The sequence below is a fragment of the Cervus elaphus genome, chromosome 26 (genome assembly GCF_910594005.1).
Source record: "Cervus elaphus chromosome 26, mCerEla1.1, whole genome shotgun sequence".
Lineage (NCBI taxonomy): Eukaryota > Metazoa > Chordata > Mammalia > Artiodactyla > Cervidae > Cervus > Cervus elaphus.
Window position 1 is genome coordinate 32,375,745 of NC_057840.1, and position 22,553 is coordinate 32,398,297.

General features: G+C 44.4%; 1 protein-coding gene across 1 annotated transcript in view; it reads left to right on the forward strand.

The window, feature by feature from the left end:
• The window catches only part of UST (uronyl 2-sulfotransferase), a 301,747-nt gene that overhangs the window by 244,317 nt on the left and 34,877 nt on the right, over window positions 1-22,553 (forward strand). The window contains exons 6-7 of the mRNA XM_043888418.1: window positions 6,796-6,893; window positions 8,962-9,119. Of these exons, the coding sequence (XP_043744353.1) occupies window positions 6,796-6,893; window positions 8,962-9,119 (256 nt within the window). The remainder of the gene's footprint in view (window positions 1-6,795; window positions 6,894-8,961; window positions 9,120-22,553) is intronic.

Here is a 22,553-nt window from a genome sequence, read left to right on the forward strand (position 1 = left end):
GGAGCCTGGAACAGCATTGGCCCAGCAGGTGTGGCTTTCAAAAGGTTCAGAGAGCTGAATCCGGGAAGTCTGCCCAGCGTTCCACCTGAGTGCAGTGTGCCTTCCCGAAGGCCAGGTTCATTTCCAGCTTTTCTTAGGTTCAAAAGACCTCTATTCATTCACAATTGATAATGAAAACTAAAATAACCAAGGGATTGACACTATACACCAAAATTATAACATTTCTTTTCAATAAAAGAGGCCATGTATTTTTTAAATTAATTTATTTATTTTAATAGGAGGCTAATTACTTTACAGTATTGTGGTGGTTTTTGCCATACATTGACATGAATCAGCCATGGGTGTACATGTGTTCCCCATCCTGAACCCCCCTCCCGCCTCCCTCAGGGTCATCCCAGTGCACCAGCCCTGAGCATCCTTTCTCATGCTTTGAACCTGGACTGGTGATCTGTTTCACAAATGGTAATATACATGTTTCAATGCTATTTTCTCAAATCATCCCACCCTCGCCTTCTCTCCACAGAGTCCAAAAGTCTGTTCTTTACATCTGTGTCTCTTTTGCTGCCTTGCATTTAGGGTCATTGTTACCACCTATTTTTGACCTGTAGAATATAGATACTCTATAGCATTTAACACTATTGTATTCATATGAAACCTACTCTTCTGCTTGCTGGCATGGGCTTGGTAGCCCTCTTTCCTTAAAGGGTGAGGTGGTGGTGGTGGTTTAGTCACTAAGTCGTATCCGACACTTGGGACCCCATGGACTGTAGCCCGCCGGGCTTCTCTGTCCACGAGATTCTCCAGGCAAGAATACTGGAGTCGGTTGCCATTTCCTTCTCCACAGGAATCTTCCCGACCCAGGAATCAAACCTAGGTCTCCTGCATTGCAGGCAGGTTCTTTCCCAACTGAGCTATAAGAGAAGCTCGAAGGGTGAGGTAGGGGGAAGAACAGAACTCTCAACATCTTGGGCCTTGGGAAGGAAATGAAGAAGAAAAAATGTTTTCCTAGACTGGTGATTTTTTTCACAAGGTGCTCTTTGATCATAGGACCCAGTCATGACCCAGCTAATAAGATCTGACTTCCTGGGCCCTAGGATCAGAATCACTTGCTTCTGTAGGGCAGTGGGAGGAGTGGGGTGTTGAGGGGGGGCAGTTTTGTTAGCTGTTCCAATATCTTGAGCCTCTGTGTGCTGGCCTGAAATAATGATTTTCAGATTTAGAACCTTTTTATCAACTGAAATCTTATAAAAAGCCCAATACATAAACCCAGGCACAGCACAGCTCTTCCAGTTTGGATAGGGCTGGGGGACCTGGAGTCCTGTCCATCTGGGCACACCTCCCCCACCATGGACTCTGTGTATCTCAACTTTTCTTTTTTCTGAAACTTCTTAGATCCTTCCTTTCTGGGCCCAGGATTAGCCATAGGATGGGAGAGGGCTTGATGACGAAAGATCATGGAATGAATGAGAAACATTCTAGAGACTCCACTTATTTTGTCTTACTAAATGAGCCAAGTCCCAGGACCACTGTCAAACTGGTAAGAGGGGGGGAGATTTTTTTGACTGGGGACCAAGGATGCTGAGAATGCTGCAAACCACACTATGTAAGCTGCATGTGCTTTGTCTACTCAGAGAGTTCACCAGGAGTTACCTTGAAACTGCTGTCAGGCCCTGAATTGTTCCCCAGCTTCTGGAGTCTTTCTTTCTCTATAAGTGGGCTGGAGGATGCTAACGCTCATTCTGCCTGGAATGCCGCCAAAACCTGGGCCTCTTATGGGACCAGGGGAGAAGGAAATTTCAGGCAAGGGAGACGGATGAACCAGGCATGGAATTCCCTACTGGCACAAGGTTGCTGCTCATGAACAGCAACCAGCTTTTCAAAATCACCCAGAGGTTCTTCTTTAAAGTGGAGATTTCTAGCCTGGTCCCCAGAGAACATATTTACATCAAGCACTCTGGAAGGCCTGTCTGGGAATTAACATTTTTAACAGGTGCCCTGCCTGATTGTTATTCCCACTGCATTGTCAATAAGAATTCTTCAAAGTTTTTGAACAGGGGGCTGATGTGGATGAATTTGTATTTCAGCTGAGTTAGTGCAGCAACTCTGTACAGGGTGCATTTGGGCAGAAGAAATGGAAGGGATATTATCTAGCAGCAGATGAGTTGAGCGGGGATTGAGGTGTGGAACGGGTGGGAGAACGAAGATTAAGAAACCTTTCATCCATGGCTGATTCATGTCAATGTATGACAAAAACCACTACAATATTGTAAAGTAATTAGCCTCCAACTAATAAAAATAAATGGGAAAAAAAAAAAAGAAACCTTTCAGGGGTCAAGTTGCAGGGTGGGGCCGCTGAGTGACGTGGAGAGAACGGTGAGAGAGGAATCAGGGAGGACCCTCAGGGACCCCGCGGTAGTGACTCGGGTTTCCACTGGGTGCTGTGGGGCCTTGGGTACTTAGTGTTGGTCATCACAGTCCAGCCAGTGGAAATGTTACAGGAGCAAACCAACAGAAGATGATTTTGCTAAAAGATCAAAGTGAAGGAAGATGAACCCACAAAGAAAACCTAGAGGGTGTAAGTGTACACTTTAAATAATAACATAGTTTAGAATAAATTTCAACCAAAACTGGTCCCTTTTATTATAGTTTTGGCAGTTAAGTGGACTCAGTTATCTGGAAAGTGTGTTTATGCAAAATATCTCATTTCCCTAATAAATTGAGAATATGGTCAGAGTGTGAGGTCTTATGTTTAAACCCAATCTTAAAAGTGAGCTAGATGGGCAGGAGTGTTTTGTGGGTTACCGAGGTAGATACCAAGATCCAGGGACCAGATGAGAAAATCGTAGATCAAGCACTGGCAAGGGGTCCAGTTTGGCTCAAGTCATCACCATGATGATGACCTTAGAGCAGATTTTAAAATATATATTAAGGTTTTCATTTAAAGCAACCTTACCCTAGAAGCACTGCATGGGAAGAAAAAAGTGAAATTGCATAATCGTTTTAAGCTATATGTGTACGAAGAGAACAAAGGTGATTGTAAAACAACAGAAGATAGTAAAGCCTAACACCAAAGATAAAATGCTTAACTCTGGGGGAAAACCAAATGGCCCCAGGCGGGGCTGGACAATGCCATCAGAGCAGGCTACTGGAGGAACAGCCGTGCTGACACTTGTCACAGTTGGTGGCCGAGGACACTGAAAGGTCACTCACTGAAGATCTGGGTTACAGTAAGAGTGGACTGTGTGAGTGGCCAAGACCAGCCTCCTGAGGCCACAAGTCCTTGAGCTGCCGGGAAGCAACCCCACTGGGCGCTGTGGCTAAGCCGCAGGCAGCTAAGTGCGTGGGTCTTCACAGCTCGTTTCTGGCTTCCGCTTGGCCTTACACCTGAGTCATCTTTTATTTATGCCCTCCTATAGCATTTCCATAAGCTAGTTGTGGTCAACACCATTCATCAACCTAATGGGCTCAAATGGAACTCTTTGAAATCTCCCAGGACATGTCTTGCTCTAAGAAAGAAAGGTTAACAGCGATTCTTGAACTCAGAATTTATGTCTTCCCATAAATTGACCTCGGGAGGTTATTTGTGGATTCCAATAGAGGAAAGTCCTTCCGAGGTCCCTGCAGTCCTTGGCCCTCCCGGCCCCCACCAGCTGATGTCCTCTGCCGGCTCCTGCGAGCTCCTGCGCCAGGATCTCTGGGGACAGCATAGCGGTTGTATGTCTTGGCTTATTCCCTCTGCCATTTGTCCATTCATTCGCTGAGTATTTATTGCAGCCCTGCTTTTTCCAGGCAGGGTGCTAAGCGCTGGAGACGCAGCGAACAGACATCTGTGCTCTCCTGGACTCACCACCTAAACAAACAATTACACAAGTTCTTATTAAAAGGCAACTAGAAAGTGAACTCGGAGGAGCGCAGGTGCTATGGAAGTTTCTGTGGGACTCTGTTGCCCCACCCCTCATGTTAATGCAGGTCTCTGGGGGGCTGACGGTGTATGGGCAGGATCTCTGGACACCCCCTAAATCACCATCGCATTACTCAGCCGTTGCTGTGAAATCTCAACCTCAGAGGACAGACCCTCTGTCTCTGACGATGACAGCCCTGGCTGGAGTGTACTCTGCCCTGCTTCTCACCCAGCTCCAGGCTCCCTCCCTGTGACCCCAGCCCAGTTACTGGGCGCTCTGACCTGAGGCTTAGGTCCCTGGGGGACGCCAGCTGCCAGAGGATACCTGGAGGGTGAGCATCCTCAGAGCAAAGCCCAGTCACCTGCCTACACAAGTCTTAGTTTGTTTTCCAAAGTGTTTGTTGTTTAGTTGCTAAGTTGTGTCTGATTTCTTTGCGATCCCATGTAGTGTAGCTCACCAGGTTTCTCTGTCCATGGGATTTCTCAGGCAGGAATACCAGAGTGGGTTGCCATTTCCTCCTCCAGAAAATCTTCCCAACCCAGGGATCACACCCAAGTATCTTAGGTCTCCTGCATTGGCAGGCAGATTCTTTACCACTAAGCAACCAGGGAAGCCCTTTTCAATGTGTAGCTCTCAAACTTTTCTGATGATAAAACTAAAATACATACATTACAATAAAAGCTAACATCTCAAAAATGAATCAAAGTAAAAGTTGAATATATTGCCACCTTCCATTACATCTACCTTCATAAATAACTTCTTTGAACAGTTTGGTGTTTATCCTTCCAGATACTTGTGTCCTTTTGTAAACACGTAAGTTTATTTTTATGTTGTCCTACATGTTCATATTGCCCTATAACCGACTCTGTTTCATCTGCAAACATCCTGAACAGGTTTCAGGACAGTGCGTGTAGATCCTCCTCCTTTCTGGGTGCCCTGTGTGTGTTTCCTGGTAGGAATACACCAGAAGTGAATCAATCCCCCATTAATGAACTGTGAGCTCGGCCATATTTTGTTGTCATAAATCTTATAGCAATGAATAGTCTTATACATACATCTCTCTGTGTCAAATTCTTCCTAGAAAGCTATTTTGGGTCTAACATCCTGCATTTTTAATGGGCTTTCATTCACAATGAGGTGCTCTTAGCCACCCTTCACGTCACGCGTGGCTGGATGTGCTGGCGTTCCCTGTTCCGTTTGCTCCTAGTGTATTCCTCTCCGGGAACTACACATCTCTGCTTCCCACGATAGGCCCAAGTGTTTAACTACAGTCTGTTTTTTGCTGAATCTCTTTATTCCAGTTGGATTGTGTACTTTATTTAATTGTTATATAAACCAAAGAAGCATGAAGGAGAAAAGAAAAGCTTGTCCTAAAAAAAAAATGATTAAGTTATGTTTTTCTAACCACCAACTTGAACTAAAAAAAATTTTTTAAATAACTAACCATTTACACAAATCACATCAGATTCAGTGGCTTCAACTGACTTGTAAACTCCACTGACCGTGGGACCATGTTTGCTGAATCTCTTTCTTCCAGTTGAATTCGTTATTGTAATTGTGTAATTTATTTAATTATTACATAAACTAAAGAAGCATGAGGGGGGAAAGGTTGTTCTAAAAAAAAAGAAAAAAAGACATTTAAGTTATGTTTTTCCAACTACAAACTTGAACTAAAAAAATTTTTTTTAATAACTAACCACTTACACAAATCATATCAGATTCAGTGGCTTCAACTGACTTATTATAAACTCCTTTGGCCATGGGACCACTCTTAATCCACCTTGTCAGTAATGTTTCTGAAAAGCATCCCACAGCTGTTTGGTTTGTTTGTAAATTGGGTTATCTTTTCTCCTTAGAAATACCTAAGAACCAGACATGTCTTATCTGGGGTATCCAATGTAATCTGCGTTAATGAAAGTGGATTTTTATCCCTCTTTTTCATCCCCCATCAAGCCACTGTAAGCTCCAGTAATGCTGACTAAGACCCCACGTTCAGCCTCATAGAAAAGAAATTTTCTGTCCGGAAATTATAAATTTGCTATCTGGAAATCACAACTGTTGCCTTTGAAAGTGAGAGAATGTCTGTAGGCAAACATCCGGCCACTTTCTAACCTAATATAACATTAGAAATGGTTTTACAGCCCCTCCAAAATTTACAAACCCTTTATGTGACTATGTTCAATACTTCAGTATTTGTTATGAGCTTCCCATGTGGCTCAGTGGTAAAGAATCCGCTTACCAAGCAGGAGATGTAGATTCAGTCCCTGGGTGGGGAAGATCCCCCAGAGAAGGAAATAGCAACCCACTCCAGTATTCTTGCCTGGGAAATTCCATGGACAGAGGAGCCTGGTGGGCTACAGTCCAAGGGATCAGGGGTTGCAAAGAGTCGGACACAACTTAGCAAGTGAATAACAACAAGTATTTTTGGACATGTGGATATACAGGGAAATGCTTTTCTACAGGCTGTATAGGGATCTCTGATGAAGTCTGGATGAACTAAAAATTAAGTCATACTGAATCCATTCAACAAATACTTGTTAAATGCCCACTATATACTTCCCAGTTTCTCATAACTGCTGGGGCCACAGCTAGCCACAGTCAGCAGGACTGCTCCAAGATGCTTGTGATCCAGGCAGAGACTTCAGGCCATGGGGAAACACAAAAATTCAGTTAACTCAACAGAACAAACACTCTCTGAAATACTCGGACCGTGTGTGCACCTGCCCAGTGGAACAGGCTGGTGCGAGGCAAAAAAAAAATCTTCTCATGAAATCCATCAGTTTTCTACATCTTCTCAAAGCTTCCCCATGTATCAATTTTACTTACCCTCTTGATGCTTGGCAGAGCCCTGCAGAGACCACCAGCCATCTCACTGCCGTGTTTTCTCTTCTAGGACATCAATGAGTGTATTCTTGAAAACTACCCCGAGTGTTCCAACCCCAGGTTATTTTACATCATTCCGTATTTCTGTGGACAGCACCCCAGATGCAGGTAAAGACTGAAACAGGCTCATGGCATGCTACGTGGACCACGATGGTGGGAAACCCACCAGCTGGCGCTACTCAGGCACCTTCTGTGTCCCCAGTCTCCCTGCCTTCTGGAATTCAGTTCATATTTATTGCTAATCTCTCAAGATCACATTTGAGAGTCTGAATGTCTCATAAATAAGGAAATTAAGAAAGCAAGGTCTGGAGAGGACCTTGGGGACCACCCCTAAAGCTGTGTAACTGAAATGCCAATCAAACTCTTCTTCCTTCTTAACATACATCTGTCACTACCCAGCTTGTGAGATAGTAAAACCCATGGGGGTGCATCCAGCCTGCTCCTCTGCAGTGACAGCTTCATTGATGGGTGTCCTTGTAAGTGTGGTATGTCTAACTGGGTCGAAACAGGGATGCTCACTTGGAAAATTCCAGAGTGTCTCTCTCCTGAGACACTTAGACAGAGAAGAAGAAAATACTTTTAGTGATCACTCCTCAGCCATATTTGGATGCCAGACCCTTCTCTATAAGGTGACTTATTCAGACACTTTATGTGGTCTACCCACCTGCATCCCTGGGGAACTTCTTGGGAATCCCCACCTAATCCCAGTCTCTGAGTTGGGGTCCAGGCTACTATGACCCCCTCTCTCCAGCTGGTTCTGATCCAGCTACACTGGAAACTCACTGTACTCTAGATGTGTGTCGCCTCCAGAAGAAATGGTGGTAGTGGTGAATATTATCTTTGCTTGGTGGAAAATGAACCCAGATGCCAGAAGTGACATTTCCCTCCAAAGGAGAGGTAATTAGAAGGTCATTGATTTGAAGGTCTAAAGAGACTGGGGGTTGGGAGCAGGGAACATACAGCTGTATCAAGTTGCAGTTTATTTATTCATTGTACTTTTTGCTGACACTGTGATTGCTACTTAGTTATTACTGACGTTTTGCTGAATTTACCACTTTGTTTATGGTCAGAATTCTGGGGCTAGACATGTCAGCTTCATCATAAACTCCTGACTTCAGGAGGCCTCCCTCACCTACCCTCCCCTCTGTAATACATGCCTTCTGCTTCAGGGTCACGGCTTCAGATCCTGGGAAGATTTGGGGCCCAATATCTCCCTTTCTGACACAATGAACATATTTATTCAGAGAAACATGATTGTAACTCCTTAAAGTACTTTTTAAACTGTATATTTCCCAGTCTTGGGGTGAGGACTTAGGCTTTATCTGGGTCCATGCGTGATGATTGTCAGAACACTTTCAAAATGTCACCTTCTCCCACCTTGACAATAATTATTTGAGCTAAATAAGGATTATTTAAAAATTTTCAAAAAATAATCCTGGCTTCCCAAGTTCCCCCAGATGGTAAAAACCAGTTAGGCCTGGAGCCTAGTTCCTGAGATCTGCAGGCTGGGCTCCTTACAGGGTTGTCGGCTCAGAGATTTGCCTTACAAATACAAATTAGGCTGTTTCCCTTCTGTAATAATAATTTTAAAAGTTGTCTTTAAATTTCTCAAAAGAGTAAGATGATTAGCAGTCATGACCCGACACCTATTTTGATTTCTACAGAAATCAATATCAGTAAGTTTCCCATGTCTAAACTTCTCACTTTATGGATTCGGTTTGATCCTTCTATTAAAAAGTCATTCCAGGGACTTCCCCAGTGGTTCAGTGGTTAAGACTCTGTGCTTCCAATGCAGGAGGCATGGGTTCAATCCCTGGTGAGGGAACTAAGATCCCACATGCTGTGCAGTGTGGCCAATAAATAAATAAGCCATTCTAGTCAGTGTTTCTTGATGTCTAGCTGCCTGGGCCCATATAATAAACATTTATTTGGGGCTCACTAAGCTCAAGAGCCCCAGGCCTGTCACTCTGCAGGGGCCCATGATGCTGGAGGAGAGGTGGTAGGACAGGGGCCAGGTGGACCACGGCTGGAGATGCTGCATCTGGGCTGGTCCCTGAAGGAAGTAGGATTTGGATTTTTGTGAATGGGGGCAGGTAGAAGAAGGGAGAAACTTTCAACATGTTGCTGCATTTGAAAACCAACCTTTGATTTAAACATCATTTTTCTATCTATAAAGGGAGCCTGGTGAGTGGGCCCTTGAAAGAGCAAAACTGAACGTGAATGAAAACTTCCTGCTTGTGGGGATTCTCGAAGAGTTGGAAGATGTGCTGCTTTTACTGGAAAGATTTTTACCTCATTACTTCAAGGGTGTACTCAGTATCTACAAAGACCCAGGTAACTCCATCTGTAAGCATTTCTTCTCTGTTCGGAGGGTTACTCACCTTGAAAAGAAAACTCGGGAAATAAAGACGTGGAATCACCTCCTCTGTTAGTGAAAGGAGGTTCCCCTGGCTTCAAAGCAAGGTCAGAACCACGAGATCCCAAAGCCTTGAGCGTCAGGGCCAAACGTAAACTCAACGTTTTAAAGGCCTGATGCTTCCATTTCTCCCTCTGGAAAATGAAATTGGCAACATTCCTGTCAACGTTGTCCTGAACGTGTTGCTGGGGCTTCCGTGGATGGAAAGGTGGGCAAATGGGAGGGAACCATCGTGTGATGCGCTGTCTCTGGCTCTATGTCTGTTTTAAAAAAGCGAATCCTGACACAGAGAACAGATAAAGCGGCACACTGAGAATACAGTCATGATTTTCCTCCAACAAATGCAGTGGTTTCCAAATAGAAGCGAGAAGCAGGATGCAGCAGAGCGATTAAAAGATGTCGCTATGAATGTGATTACTTTGAGAAACCCATTGTGTATTTCTCCTATTATAATTTTATCCCGAGAGAATGACAAACAGCATTGATTCTGCCCTGTTCCTATTAATCTATTGCTGCCACAACACTGCCTAGTCACTAATGTGTTTATTGTTTGGTTGTTCTGAAATGGGAGGTGTTATTCTGCCTTGTGGAAATAAGGCCCAGGGGAAGGGCTCCCCCAGTGCAGCCTCTGCCCCACACGCCAGACAGCCAGGCAGAGACCACGAACTACCTCATGAGCAGGTACTGACGCTGGGTGAACTGGGCTTGTCTACAGGGGCCCTGACTTCTGTTTCATGGTAGGTAGGTGGTAGGCGGCCCTACCGTCACCAAGGGCTGGTTGGGGGAAGGTGACTGCCTTGGTCTCCCCACTCTCTTGTTCAGAGAACAACTCCCACGTACTTACATGACCAAGGACCTCAAGGCGTGCTCCGCACGTGTGTCTTCGAAGCAGGAAGTACAGTTGGAAGAGCTAGACGTGTAACAAGCTCTGAATGGTCAGTTTTTTAATAGGGCCTTCCTTTGCCCTTTCAACACTTGCCCTGGGTTTTGTGTTCTCTTGGGCACCTTCTGTGAGGCTTATCTATGGTAACACTGAAGGCCAATCAGCTCCACAACTTCCTTGTCCTGAAGAGTGACCGCGTCCCAGGAGGCAGAGGACAGGAGACGAGCATCCACGCCCTCCAGCTTCTCGTATATTTTAGCCTCTCCAAGTACGAAACCCCTGTATTGTTTTCTCATGGCCATAAATCAGCGAGCTGGTGTCAGATAGGTTAGCGGAGGTCACTTGATCATTCACACCAGAACCAGTTCACCTGGGCCTTTTCAGTCTAAACTCACACATGGTGACACACTAAAATCACTGCTCTTGCCCTTTACACAAGAATTTTATAAGTGAGTAGACTAGAGGATAGAGAACAGAAACACTGAAGTCTGAGACCCTTAAAACTCTGTAGATTAAACTGACCATGAAGTTGGATTAAGATGCCAACACTCCACTGGCCATTTTTCTTTGGTGCTTGTCTTATTTTATTTAAAAATTCAGATATGTATAGACTTTTTGTAATCCCCTTCCAGCAAAATGAAGAATATTTAGGCCAGTCTCACTGCTGAAGAAAAAGCACTAATAACAATAATTGAGGAGCTGGTAAAAATATTGTCTGCTAGTCAAATGAGCCATCACTTATTCTAGATTGGAAGGATAGTCATTAATTCTTTCCAGTCAGTACTAAGGGTTCCAATCACCCACCATTTAGAGAAATTAAGAACTTCCCTAGATAATATCTCAACTGTTAGTGCACCCCACCCATTCATTTCCTCTAAGAAGTTATGCTGATGAGTAAATTTGTCCCCTACCAAAAATATTTGAGAAATTTAGTCTTCATAAAGTTTTTAAGAATGTATCTGATATTAATGTTTGCGTTCTGTGGAGACCCAGTTAAGCGTATCTCAGAACTTGATGATAATAAGTACTCAAGATGGAATAAAAATGAAGGTTTTCACCTGATGGATAAGCAAGAGAACATGCTCAGGTATTTCTCAGGTATTTTGTGAGGCGGAGGCAGTACCTTGGAGCAAGGACTCAGTAAACTCTGTCCAACCTGGGTGTGAATTTGAATTGGGGGAACCGAAGCCAAAACAGTTACTGGGTAAGAGCAACTTCCTGTGATTAACTTAAACAGTCTCATTTTTTATTGATCAATTTCAATCACATTTGCTCATTCATTACCTTTCAAAACTGAGAGGCTTGGAGCCAGCTCAAAGAATTGAAGAGACTGAGATTCATGGTCATCCACCAAAATGTGAGCAGAAGGGCCACAGTTTATGCTTCCTGAGGCACAAGGGTTAACTGCTCATGAATGCTTTCCCTCTTAGCTCTTAAAAATGGACATACTGTGAGGTATCAATATTTTACTTAGTCATAGTTCCTTTAGGAGTAAAATCACAGTAGTGTTAAAGGCCAAAGTAAATAAGTAAAATAATTAAAGACAGGAAATAAGTGAATATCTGTGATAAGAACAGTGCTTTTATTAGCATCCCTCATAGATGTCCTTGAGCTGGTCAGTAATCCAGCTGTTCCACTTCAGTAGCCCGGTCTAGCATCCAGACATGAAACTGTAGGACCTGACTTTAACTCACAACCTTCCTCCTCCCTGAGGACTCGAAAGCTCAGGTGTCCAATCCTTTTCTCTTGTATTTTAAATACTTTCCTTTGCTAGCATTACATTAGTATTCATCTTCAACTTGTTTCCATTATGAATGTAAACATTGGAGCCACAGTAGAGAATTCCTAGATTTTTGTGGACTGTCCTTGTGAAACTGGCCACCAACTACTACAAAGGAAAATATGTGTGATTCCAAACAAATGGCTTCCTTACTAACTTTGAGGGTTTAAGTTCATTCATAAATCAAGTGCTTTGTCTTGTTCCTAAAAAAAAAAATATTTAAACTTGAATAGTTTTATAAACGATGATGATGTGCTGTGCTGAGTCGCTTCAGTCATATCTGACTGTTTGTGACCACATGGACTGTAGCCCTTCAGACTTCTCTGTCCTTGGGATTCTCCAGGCAAGAATACTGGAGTGGTTGCCATGCGCTCCTCCAGGGGATCTTCCTGACCCAGGGACTGAACCCACATCTCATGTCTCCTGCATTGGCAGATGGGTTCTTTTACCACTAGCACCACCTGGGAAGCCCAATGATGATGATAAATAGAAGTACAGATTTAAATATTTTTTAACTAGGTGTGAATGATAGACTCCCATTAAGAGTATCGCAATGTAAGGTTGAAGTTTATTGGCTTTGCAGTATTCAAATCTGAGGGTATTTACATACAAAATTAAAACTGGCCAGTTTTAAAAAACAGTTATTCTTTAAGGAAAGAACACTGAGTTGGGAGTTCTCTTTATGTGGTGGTTCTGTGCTTGCAGTGGGCTTCCCTTGTGGCTCAGCTGGTAAAGAATCCACCTGCAATGTGGGAGACCTGGGTTTGATCCCTGGGTTGGGAAGATCCCCTGGAGAAGGGAAAGGCTACCCACTCCAGTATTCTGGCCTGGAGAGTTCCACAGTCTGTATAATCCCTGGGGTCGCAAAGAGTCGGACATGACTGAGAGACTTTCACTTCACTTTTGCCCATAGGACCCAGAGCAAATGCAACTTTGGGTAGTAGATCACTAGGATCTATTGGATCTGTTATTATGATACTAAAGTATTACATAGAATGTTTTAAGGCACCTCTTTCTACCTTCTGTTGGTTAACACAATTATAGAGTGAAAGTGAAAGTCACTCAGTCGTGTCTGACTCTTTGCGACCCCATGGACTATGCAGTCTGTGGAACTCTCCAGGCCAGAATACTGGAGTGGGTAGCCTTTCCCTTCTCCAGGGGATCTTCCCAACCCAAGGATTGAACCCGGGTCTCCCACATTGCAGGTGGATTCTTTACCAGCTAAGCCATAAGGGAAGTCCAAGAATACTGGAGTGGATGGCCTATCCCTTCTCCAGAAGATCTTCCTGACCCAGGAATCTAACTGGGGTCTCCTGCATTGCAGGTGGATTCTTTACCAACTGAGCTTTTCCCCTTAAAAACAAAAACAAAAAAACCCCACCATCCTAGGCAGTCTCACTGCCTCCTCAATTCCCAGTTATGGAGGCTGTCGCCATCTAGAGGACATGGCGAGCCTAGGCTTCAGTGTTCATTCAGAATCCGTCCTTGGCTAAGACAGGGATCCCAGCTCACTCTCTGGTCATGCTGTCCACCCCTCTCTCTCACACCGTATGCATTTCTGTCAGGGAGACAGGCTATCACAGTGATTAGACCACAGGCTCTAGAGTAGACAGCCTGGGCGTTAAAGGCCATCCTCCACCTAACCGGACAACCAGAGGTAAGGTGTAACTCCTCTGCCCCTCAGTTTCCCCATCTAGTTAAGACACGTAAACAATACTGTCTGCGTCAGAAGGCTGTGGTGAGGTGTACCTCATCAAATCCATGTAAAGCCCTCAGCCCAGAGCTTAACATATGATAGTGTTAGTCCTCAGTTGGGACCAACTCTTTGCGATACCATGGACTGTAGCCCACCAGGCTCCTCTGTCCATGTACTTCTCCAGGCAAGAATACTGGAGTGGGTTGCCATTCCCTTCTCCAGGCAATCTTTCCAATCCAGGGATTGAACCTGGGTCTCCCACATTGCAGGCAGATTCTTTGCCATCTGAACCACCAGGGAAATCCCAACATAGGATAAGTGTTCAAAACTTAACTATTAGCCTGCCAACCACATTACAGGGGAGAGACAGGGCCTGTGTCCGGGAGGAACTAGGGCTTCCACTCTCTTTCTGTAACTTCAGTGTGAAAGAAAGAAATAGAAGAGAGAAGGAGGGAGGAAGGAAGAAAAAACCATGATGACTCTTCATTTATTTCATCAGTGACAGTTGACCTTTAACCCTAAAATCACATGCCTTTAGGAACTGAGTATTTCTGACTCAGAAGGAGAGGAACAGTTATATTCTGGCCAGTACCTTATCCTTAAATAATCATAAGGGAATAAGTTTAATAGAAATATTACTACAGAGACATGCTTGGGTACTGAAAAGCATATACCATTCAAATCACTAGGGATTTTTAAAAAATAATCTACTTTTTATGCCTGAACTCTTATCAGAAATATCAGGACATTAAAATTTCAACTTTAAATGAAACCCACTATTGAGATGTGACCAGAGCCAATTACCATTAACTTGAGCTGAATGTTGAATCTTTCAGACTGTTCTGTATCATGTTATTTACTAGATATAAGATAGATATTCAATGATTTAATTGTGAATGGTGTTTTCATTCTTGAAAAACCTTTATTTTCCATATACAGGATTACATAATCAGAACACTATGACAAACTTTGTCCAGCAGATGGCAGGGTCTCTCCATTTTTTTTCAAGGAAGTGCCTGAGGTTTCCTAAGTTTCCATCTGCAGAGAGGCTTTTACAGAATGTTTGGAGGCAGATGTACAATTATGCCCAATTTGGGGCCTAAAAATGGGATCACATCAAAAGGATTCCAAGTACAATTGATTGCAGTAGTCCAAAGTGCATTATGCGACAGTTGATGGGCTCAGAAGTAGGAGGTGGTTTACAGTCAAATAAGTTTGTGTAGGTTAAAAACATGTATCATTTGTTGTTCGACTCGAAGTCCTGTCTGATTCTTTGTGACTCCATGGACTGCAGCACGCCAGGCTTCCCTGGCCTCCATTATCTCTTGGAATTTGCTCAGATTCATGTCCATTGAGTCAGTGATGCTATCTAACTATCTCATCCTCTGCCGCCCTCTTCTTTTGCCTTTGGTCTTTCCCAGCATCAGGGTCTTTTCCAGTGAGTCAGCTCTTCGCATCAGGTGGCCAAAGTATTGGAGCTTCAGCTTTAGTGCCAGTTCTTCCAGGGTTGATTTCGTTTAGGACTGACTGTCAACTCTGGCTTATAAAAGTCATCCATCATTCTACAATAATTGGATTAAACATGCTGTTTTTCATCTTTTATTTCCTACTTTTTATTTCTTTTGTTGTTGTTGTTGTTGTCCAGTTGTTCAGTCATTTCTGACTCTTTTGCAACCCCAGGGACTGTAGCCCGTCAGACTCCTCTGTCCATGGGCTTTCCCAGGAAAGAATATTGGAGTGGGTTGCCATTTCCTTTCTTTGGGGGATCCTCCCGACCCAGTAGATGAAACCGAAACTTCCTGCACTGCAGGTGGACTTTTTATCACTGAACCATATTCCATTTACTCTACAACAAAACCCCAAAACATTCCGGAACCTCACAGATGGTTGAGAGAAATTCCAACCATCTACAGACACCAATGAAGTTGTTTTAAAAACTCAATTATTGTTCATAAAAATAAGACCCTACTCTGTTATTGGTTCATCTACCATCAATGTTCTCCATAAAGATCTGTTTTTCACCAGTCATGTGCGAGGCTCATATTCTAATCATGTTGGTACTGCATTGTATGTGTGTTTGCGTGTGTACATCCATTCGTGTTCAAACTGCTAAACCACTTATTAAGCAGCAGTGGTATTTGAGTGACTAATCTTGCATCAAAACATCAGCAACAGTTCCTAAACAATAGTAATTTGCATATCAATTTGCCATTTATAAAGTGCTTCCATATAGATGATCTCACTCGATTCTTACACGAATCTTCTGAAGTTGAGAAAGACAGTCTTTGTTTCATTTTCTAAACAAGGAAGCTGACAGTGGAAGAGTAGAATAGCTTGCTCACAGTTATCAAGTCCCGAGTGACCACAGACTTTCAAGCTTCTGTCCCCAGAACCACCACTAACTCCATGAACCTATGGCCCTCCAAAGATGCTTCATATCCGATCACTAATGCAGAGCATTAAGCACCCTTACGTAGTAAGCATAATACAAGGTATTAAGTACCGTCATCCTCGAGGAGGGCCTGGAATCCCACTCCAGTATTCTTGTCTGGAGAATCCCATGGACAGAGGAGCCTGGAGGGCTGCAGTCCATGGGGTCACACAGAGTTGGACACGACTAAAGCAACTTAGTATGCACGTGTGCAAGCCCCCTTATGTATTGCACTTGAAGGTAAAAGCTTGATAATAAAATCTATAGATTATCTCTATTCAACATATGGTTTGATTTTATAGTAATTTAACTTTCCCCCAATATTCCTCTTCTGTGAAGGATAACATTTAAATATCAGGTATAATCTGATATTTTGTTGAAAAATTCAACAAACACTTTCAGCAAATGTTTACGTGTCTGTAATGCACTCCAGTCCTGGGGAACAGCTGTGTAAAGATAAAGAAAACCACATCTGGACTGAGCATCATTACAGACAGGGCTGGAAGGACACCTCCTGTTGAAGATATTTGTGCCCGGCTTTGAAGGGTGCATAGCGGACGTTCACCTGGCGGACGTGGAAGGAGGCAGGTTACGAAGAAAAAATATGAGTGCAGAAAAAAATGTGAGTGCAGGTGTGAAGGCATAGGAGTCCCGAGTGCGGGAGGCTCGAGGGGCGTTCCAGCCCACCTAGGCCCTTGCCTACTGACCTTACCTCTTGGATCTGAGTCCTCCATCCTCCACAGCTCAGTCACCCTGCTGCTAAGTCAGTCCTGCCCAAGGGAGGAACAGTGCCCGAGGCCTTAGACCTCGGTGCAGCGCAACCTGGAGCTGAGTCACTCACGCCAATCCCAGAACCAGTGGCCGAGCCATAGTTGCCAGAGGGCCATGTGTGACGCCCACCCCCAGCCCCCCAGTTTCCATGCCCTCTGCCACGTCTGACCACCTCCCAAGGATCCCTCACTTTCCAACAGGATACTGCTCTAACAGGACCAGGTTCCTGGGTCCCCAGGGCTGGGTTATTCCTCTTGGCTTTATTTCCGGTTTCCATACCCAAGACCTAGCCACTGTCTAGGCCTAGGGTACCCATTGCCTCCAGTCAGCCCTGCACTGTTCCACGGGGGGGGGGTGGGTCCCACAAACTCTGCAGACACAACCTACTGTCCTCTCTGACACCTAAGTTCCCCTCTGCCCATCAGCATGGACTCCCCTTCTGTAGGCAGCCACTCTCTAACTCAAGGGTGAGCTGGCTGTGTCCCCTCACGATGGCCTTCCTCACTGGGAGCTCTTGGGATCATCCCTTCAGAATTTTCCCCTAGTCCCCACCTCCCATCCCATGCACCCTGGGAAACCAATCCCTTCTAGGTCCCAACCTCATCCTCTGGAGAGCCCCAGGTGCCCCCCACAGTGTGGCCAGGCATGGGGTGTGCAGTTTGTGCAGTTTTCTCTCTTCTGATTCATTTCCCCGGACGAAAAGCTGGCTAATAATATCTGAGTGTGTGGTGGAGGTATCAGCATTCCTCTGCGTTTAGAGGTGAATTTCTTCTTCTTGCGAATTTAATCATTTCTACTTTGAGCAGTTTTGAGTTGAACTTGACAGTAATATGCTTTGCATTGAGTAAGAATGCTACTGAGGGTGGAATTAGTCACCACAAATTTCAACTTTTGGACTTTCCTGGTAACTCAGCAAAGCTGAGATCCTCCTAGAGCCTGGGCCAAGAAGATTAGAGACCTGACCCCAACTTTTAAAAAAAGTTGATCTTTTTTTAAAAGACCCTTTGAGCTTCCTGTGCTTTTGTGCCCAAACTTCCAAGATCCATACGTGTCCTGGTGCCTAACCTGGTGATGTGGAAAGAGACTTCCAGAACTGTCTTTGTGCCCTGAGTCATGATCTTGCCTTGATGACAGTCTTTGCTTATAATATGTACCCCCCCAGACTGAGCGAAGTTCAATCCTTACCCATTTAGCATGACTCAATACTTTACAATGGCAACTGCTATTTTTGTTCAACTAATCTTGTTCAAATAAAAATATCATTTCCTGATCTGCTTTATTTTTTTTAACATCTCAGACATTTTTTATCAACGTGTAACATCCTAACTTTTCACATCTTGTAAATGGTATTGGACTTTGAAAAGAATACAGTGAAAAACTGCACGTATACCTGTGTGCAGAACCCGGAAGCTTTTAGTGGTTTCTTGTGAATATCAAGCATATTCATTTCAGTGTCCACAAACCCACAGAGGAATCTAGTCTAATTTCCCACTAATGAGAGTAGGGACATTTTGCTTGCTGAGTGGGAGCTTCAGATGCTCTGAAGTATTGCCTCTCCAGTTTTGATAGTATGCTTCTAAGTACTTCTCTTGGCTTGTCATAGCCAGACAATACTGGAGCTACTTTTTAAAACATGTTTTCCTAGAATTTTACCTCCTTGTTTTTTAACTATACTTGATATATTAAAGTAGTACGTGCATACTCAGTTGCTTCAGTCACGTCTGCCTCTTTGCAACCCCATGGACTTAGCCTGCCAGGCTCCTTTGTCAATGGGATTCTCCAGACAAGAGTACTAGAGTGGGTTACCATTTCCTCCTCCAGGGGATCTTCCTGATCCACGGATCGAACCCACGTCTCTTATGTCCCCTGCATTGGCAGGCAAGAGTCTTTACCCACTGAGCCACCTGAGAAGCCCCATATTAAAATAGTACATGCATATAATTAAAAATCCAGTAGTACTAAAGGACATATAATGAAAACCAGGGGATCTTCCCAGGGATAGAACCCATGTCTCTTATGTCTCCTGCATTGGTAGGTGGGTTCTTTACCAATAGCACCACCTGGGAAGCCCGTGGTTGGTTTGGGCATCTCTTTTTCAGTCCAAGGGTTTCTCTGGTGGCTCAGAGGGTAAAGAGTCTGCCTATAATGTGGGAGACCTAGGTTCGATCCCTGAGTCAGGAAGATCCCTGGAGAAGGAAATGGCAACCCACTCCAGTATTCTTGCCTGGAGAATCCCATGGATGGAGGAGCCTGGTAGGCTACAGTCCACAGGGTCACAAAGAGTCAGACACGACTGAGTGACTTCACTTTCTTTTTTTTTTTTTTCTTTTTTTTTTTTCTTTCACTTTCTTTCTTTCTTTTCAGTCCAAAGTATTTTCCCTCGTGGTCTTTTTCAGAATTCATATTTGAGGGTGAGACACACGAGCTAATTGAAAGTGAGCTATACAATAGGGGGCTGCTTATCAACTAATGGACCCACTTGGGATGATCAAGCAACCATCAGGTTTTGCTGGGAAACATTTGTTAGTGATTTTAGGTCTTTTTTTCTCTGGAGTTTATTCCGTGTCCCTGCTGCAGTGTTCCCCAAACATCCACTTGGGGGACGGGAGGTGACGTGGGATTAGGAGGGCAGGACGCATGTCTGGTTGTTGGTATGGGAACAGGGGCTGAAGGTCCATGTTCAGGCACCATTCGCTTCAGTGTTCTCATTTTACTCCATGCTTTCCTCTCTCCCCTCTGGCTTAGCAAATCAGTCTGGAGCCTCTCCCCAAATTCTTTGGCGACTACTCCTAAGACTGCCTGTTCACAGGCAATGGAGAATGGGGGAAGACTCACGGTGAGATACCTGACTGCATGTAGGCGTGGAGGGAATTTAGGGCCCAGCTCCTTCATAGGCAGAGTACCTGTCTCATCCTCAGTTTTTCCATCTGGGCTGCCTGGGGCTACCTCTCTGTCTGTCTGGGGTTGTGCAGGGTGAGTTGACCCTCTTGATGTATGCCCCCCCAACCTCTGCCAACACTCCAGTGCATTTACTCTGCTCTGCTACATCCAATGCATTCCTCCAACCACTGTCCATCTTCCAGAAGTTGGTTGAGGACTGTCTTCTATTGAAACCCTTCTCCAGTTCTTTGTCTTTGTGATCCAGCAATCTTTTTCTAAAATTATCATCCTTTACTGTCACTTGCATGATGATTTTCAGAGGAGAGGCACTGAAGGCCTGTAGTTAGCCTACTGCATTTAGCTGGGCGTGTGCTAATTACCTGAACTTTAAGATTCTATTACCAGTTTTGTGTTTAGAGCTTGTAGGTAGATCTGTTATACCTGTTTTTTTCATGTGACATCTGCTTAGCTGTGATGTGACTCAGGCTGTCATAGCACTGCCTTCATCATCAGCACCCTGGGATTATAATCCTGGCGAAATTCCAAAAACAAAACAAACAAACAAAAATAAGATTCCTTAAAGGTAGCTTACTAGTTAAACCCCCTCTCATTTTTTTTTTTTAACTGAATGATATTTGCTATGATGAGGCTCCAAACTACTATATATTTTTTAAAAATCACCCGGAAGACAGATCAGAGCCATCCATACTGGAGATTTATTTAATAGGAGAGAATGTAAATTATGAGTTGATAAAAAAAGACGCTCTCCTGATCAGAGGCAGTACTCAACCTTCCAAAGATACCAATCCAATGTAAGTTGACAGAAACACAGGCCACCGTTTCGTGTGCGGTCATGTGTCATCTCCCTAACCCAAGGCAGGGACCGCAGCAGAGGCGCTGCAAGCCTGGGGAGCCCGGGGCCCTGGCCCGTGAGCGCGGACGGTCAGCCCACGGCCGGGAGAAACGGCGGCCGTGGAGCGGGTTTCTCGGCAGCAGCTGCCTTAGCAGCAGTAGCAGCAGCTCACATAACAAATGTTTCATGACGAATGCAAACAAAAGCCAGCTCTGAAATTCCAGCCACGCCGTGTCCAAGCCAGTTCAACGTCGTATAACCACTCCGTTCGAGTTTTTTCCCCCTCTCTAAATGCATTCCATATGAGCCGTGGTGTAGGGACTGCTGGGATCTGCCTGCATTCACTCAGAGGGCTGTTTTTAAAGCCCAGACTGAAAGGAAAGTAAGTCAGTGGGAAAACAAACTCAAAGAAAACACAGACTCAGGTGTGGGGGGTGTGTTTGTTCTCCCCAGCCAGCCATGACCCCCGGAATGGGGCTAGAGGCTAGGAATCCTTTAAAATCCCCCAACTCCTTGGAGGCCTGGGAGAAGGGCTTTGCTGCAGTGGGGCCCCCAAGTCTTCACTGGCCCTGGGTAAGCACCGCTTCTCGAAGTGTGGTCCAAGGACCCATGCCAGCTCATAAGCTGCTTGCTACTAGTCCATGAGGAGATAAGGCAGGAACTGAAAGTAAGACTTTAGAAACTTTGATGGTAATTTCGCATGGCTCTGATTATTTAGTTTATTTATTTGTTTGTTTTATTTATTTGATTTTTGGCTGTGCTGGGTCTTTGTTGTTGTGTGTGGGCTTTCTCTAGTTGCAACGAGGGGGACTACTCTGTAGTTTCGGGGCACAGGCTTCTCATTGCAGTGGCTTCCCTTGTCGCAGAGCACAGGCTCTAAGATGTGTGGACTCAGTAGCTATGGCACACAGGCTTAGTTGTGGGATCTTCCCAGACCAGGGATAGAATCCTTGTCCACTGCATTGGCAGGTGGATTCTTTACCACTGAATCACCCGGAAAGTCCCTGGTTATTTTTTAAATAACTCATTTTTATTGTAGTTGACAAAAACATCAATCTGAGATGGACAACAGTGGGAAGAATCCAGAGATCTTTTGAGAAGCAAGATTGTGGATTCTCCCACCAGCTTGGACTGCCCAGGTTAGCCAGTTGAAAGGTCATCCAATTGACAAGGCCAGTCTTAAGGCATTTGGGGCTTGTGAGGTCCCATGATTCTTGCATGTGATTTTGCCTTCTTGGCTTCAAAGCTCAAACTGGTGTTCCACAGCAATGACCAAACACCCAAACTCAAAGAAGTGTGATACGTTGAGACTCTGCCTTCCTAAAACTGGTGCCTTGACCTAAAACCTTAAAAAAAAAAAGTCATGATTCACAGTACATGCATGCTCAATCACGTCTGACTCTTTGCCACCCCACAGACTAGCCCGCCAAGGCTCCTCTGTCTGTGGGATTCTCCAGACAAGAATACTGGAGTGGGTTGCCATTTCCTCCTCCAGGGGACCTTCCTGACTCAGGCGTCCAACCTGCCTCTCCTGTGTCTCCTGCATTACAGGCAGATTCTTTACCACTGAGCCACCAGGAAGATCCACACTAGGATAGCAAGCAGAATACTTAGACTTTTGTCAACTCACTTCTTCCTCATAACCTGGTTAGGTTTTCCAGTAAGCAGAATACTTAGACTTTTGTCAACTCACTTCTTCCTCATAACCTGGTTAGGTAGAGTTGTAGGTTGAATTGTATCCCCTGAAAATACCTTAGGTCCTAAACCTGTATATCTGAATGTGACCTCATTTGGGAAATAGAGTCTTTGCAGATATAATCACATTAAGATGAGGTCATATTGGATTAGGATGTACCCTCAATCCATTGACTGGTTTCTTTATAAGGAAAGAAAGATTCAGAGACACAGGGAAGAAGGCCATTTGAAGACAGAGGCAGAGAGTGGAATTTTGTTGCTGCAAGTCATAGAATGCCAAAGATTGTCAGCAAGGATAGTCAGAAATTAGAAGGAGGGAAAATTCTTCCCCAGAATCATCCGAGGATTAGCAGTTTATGGTAA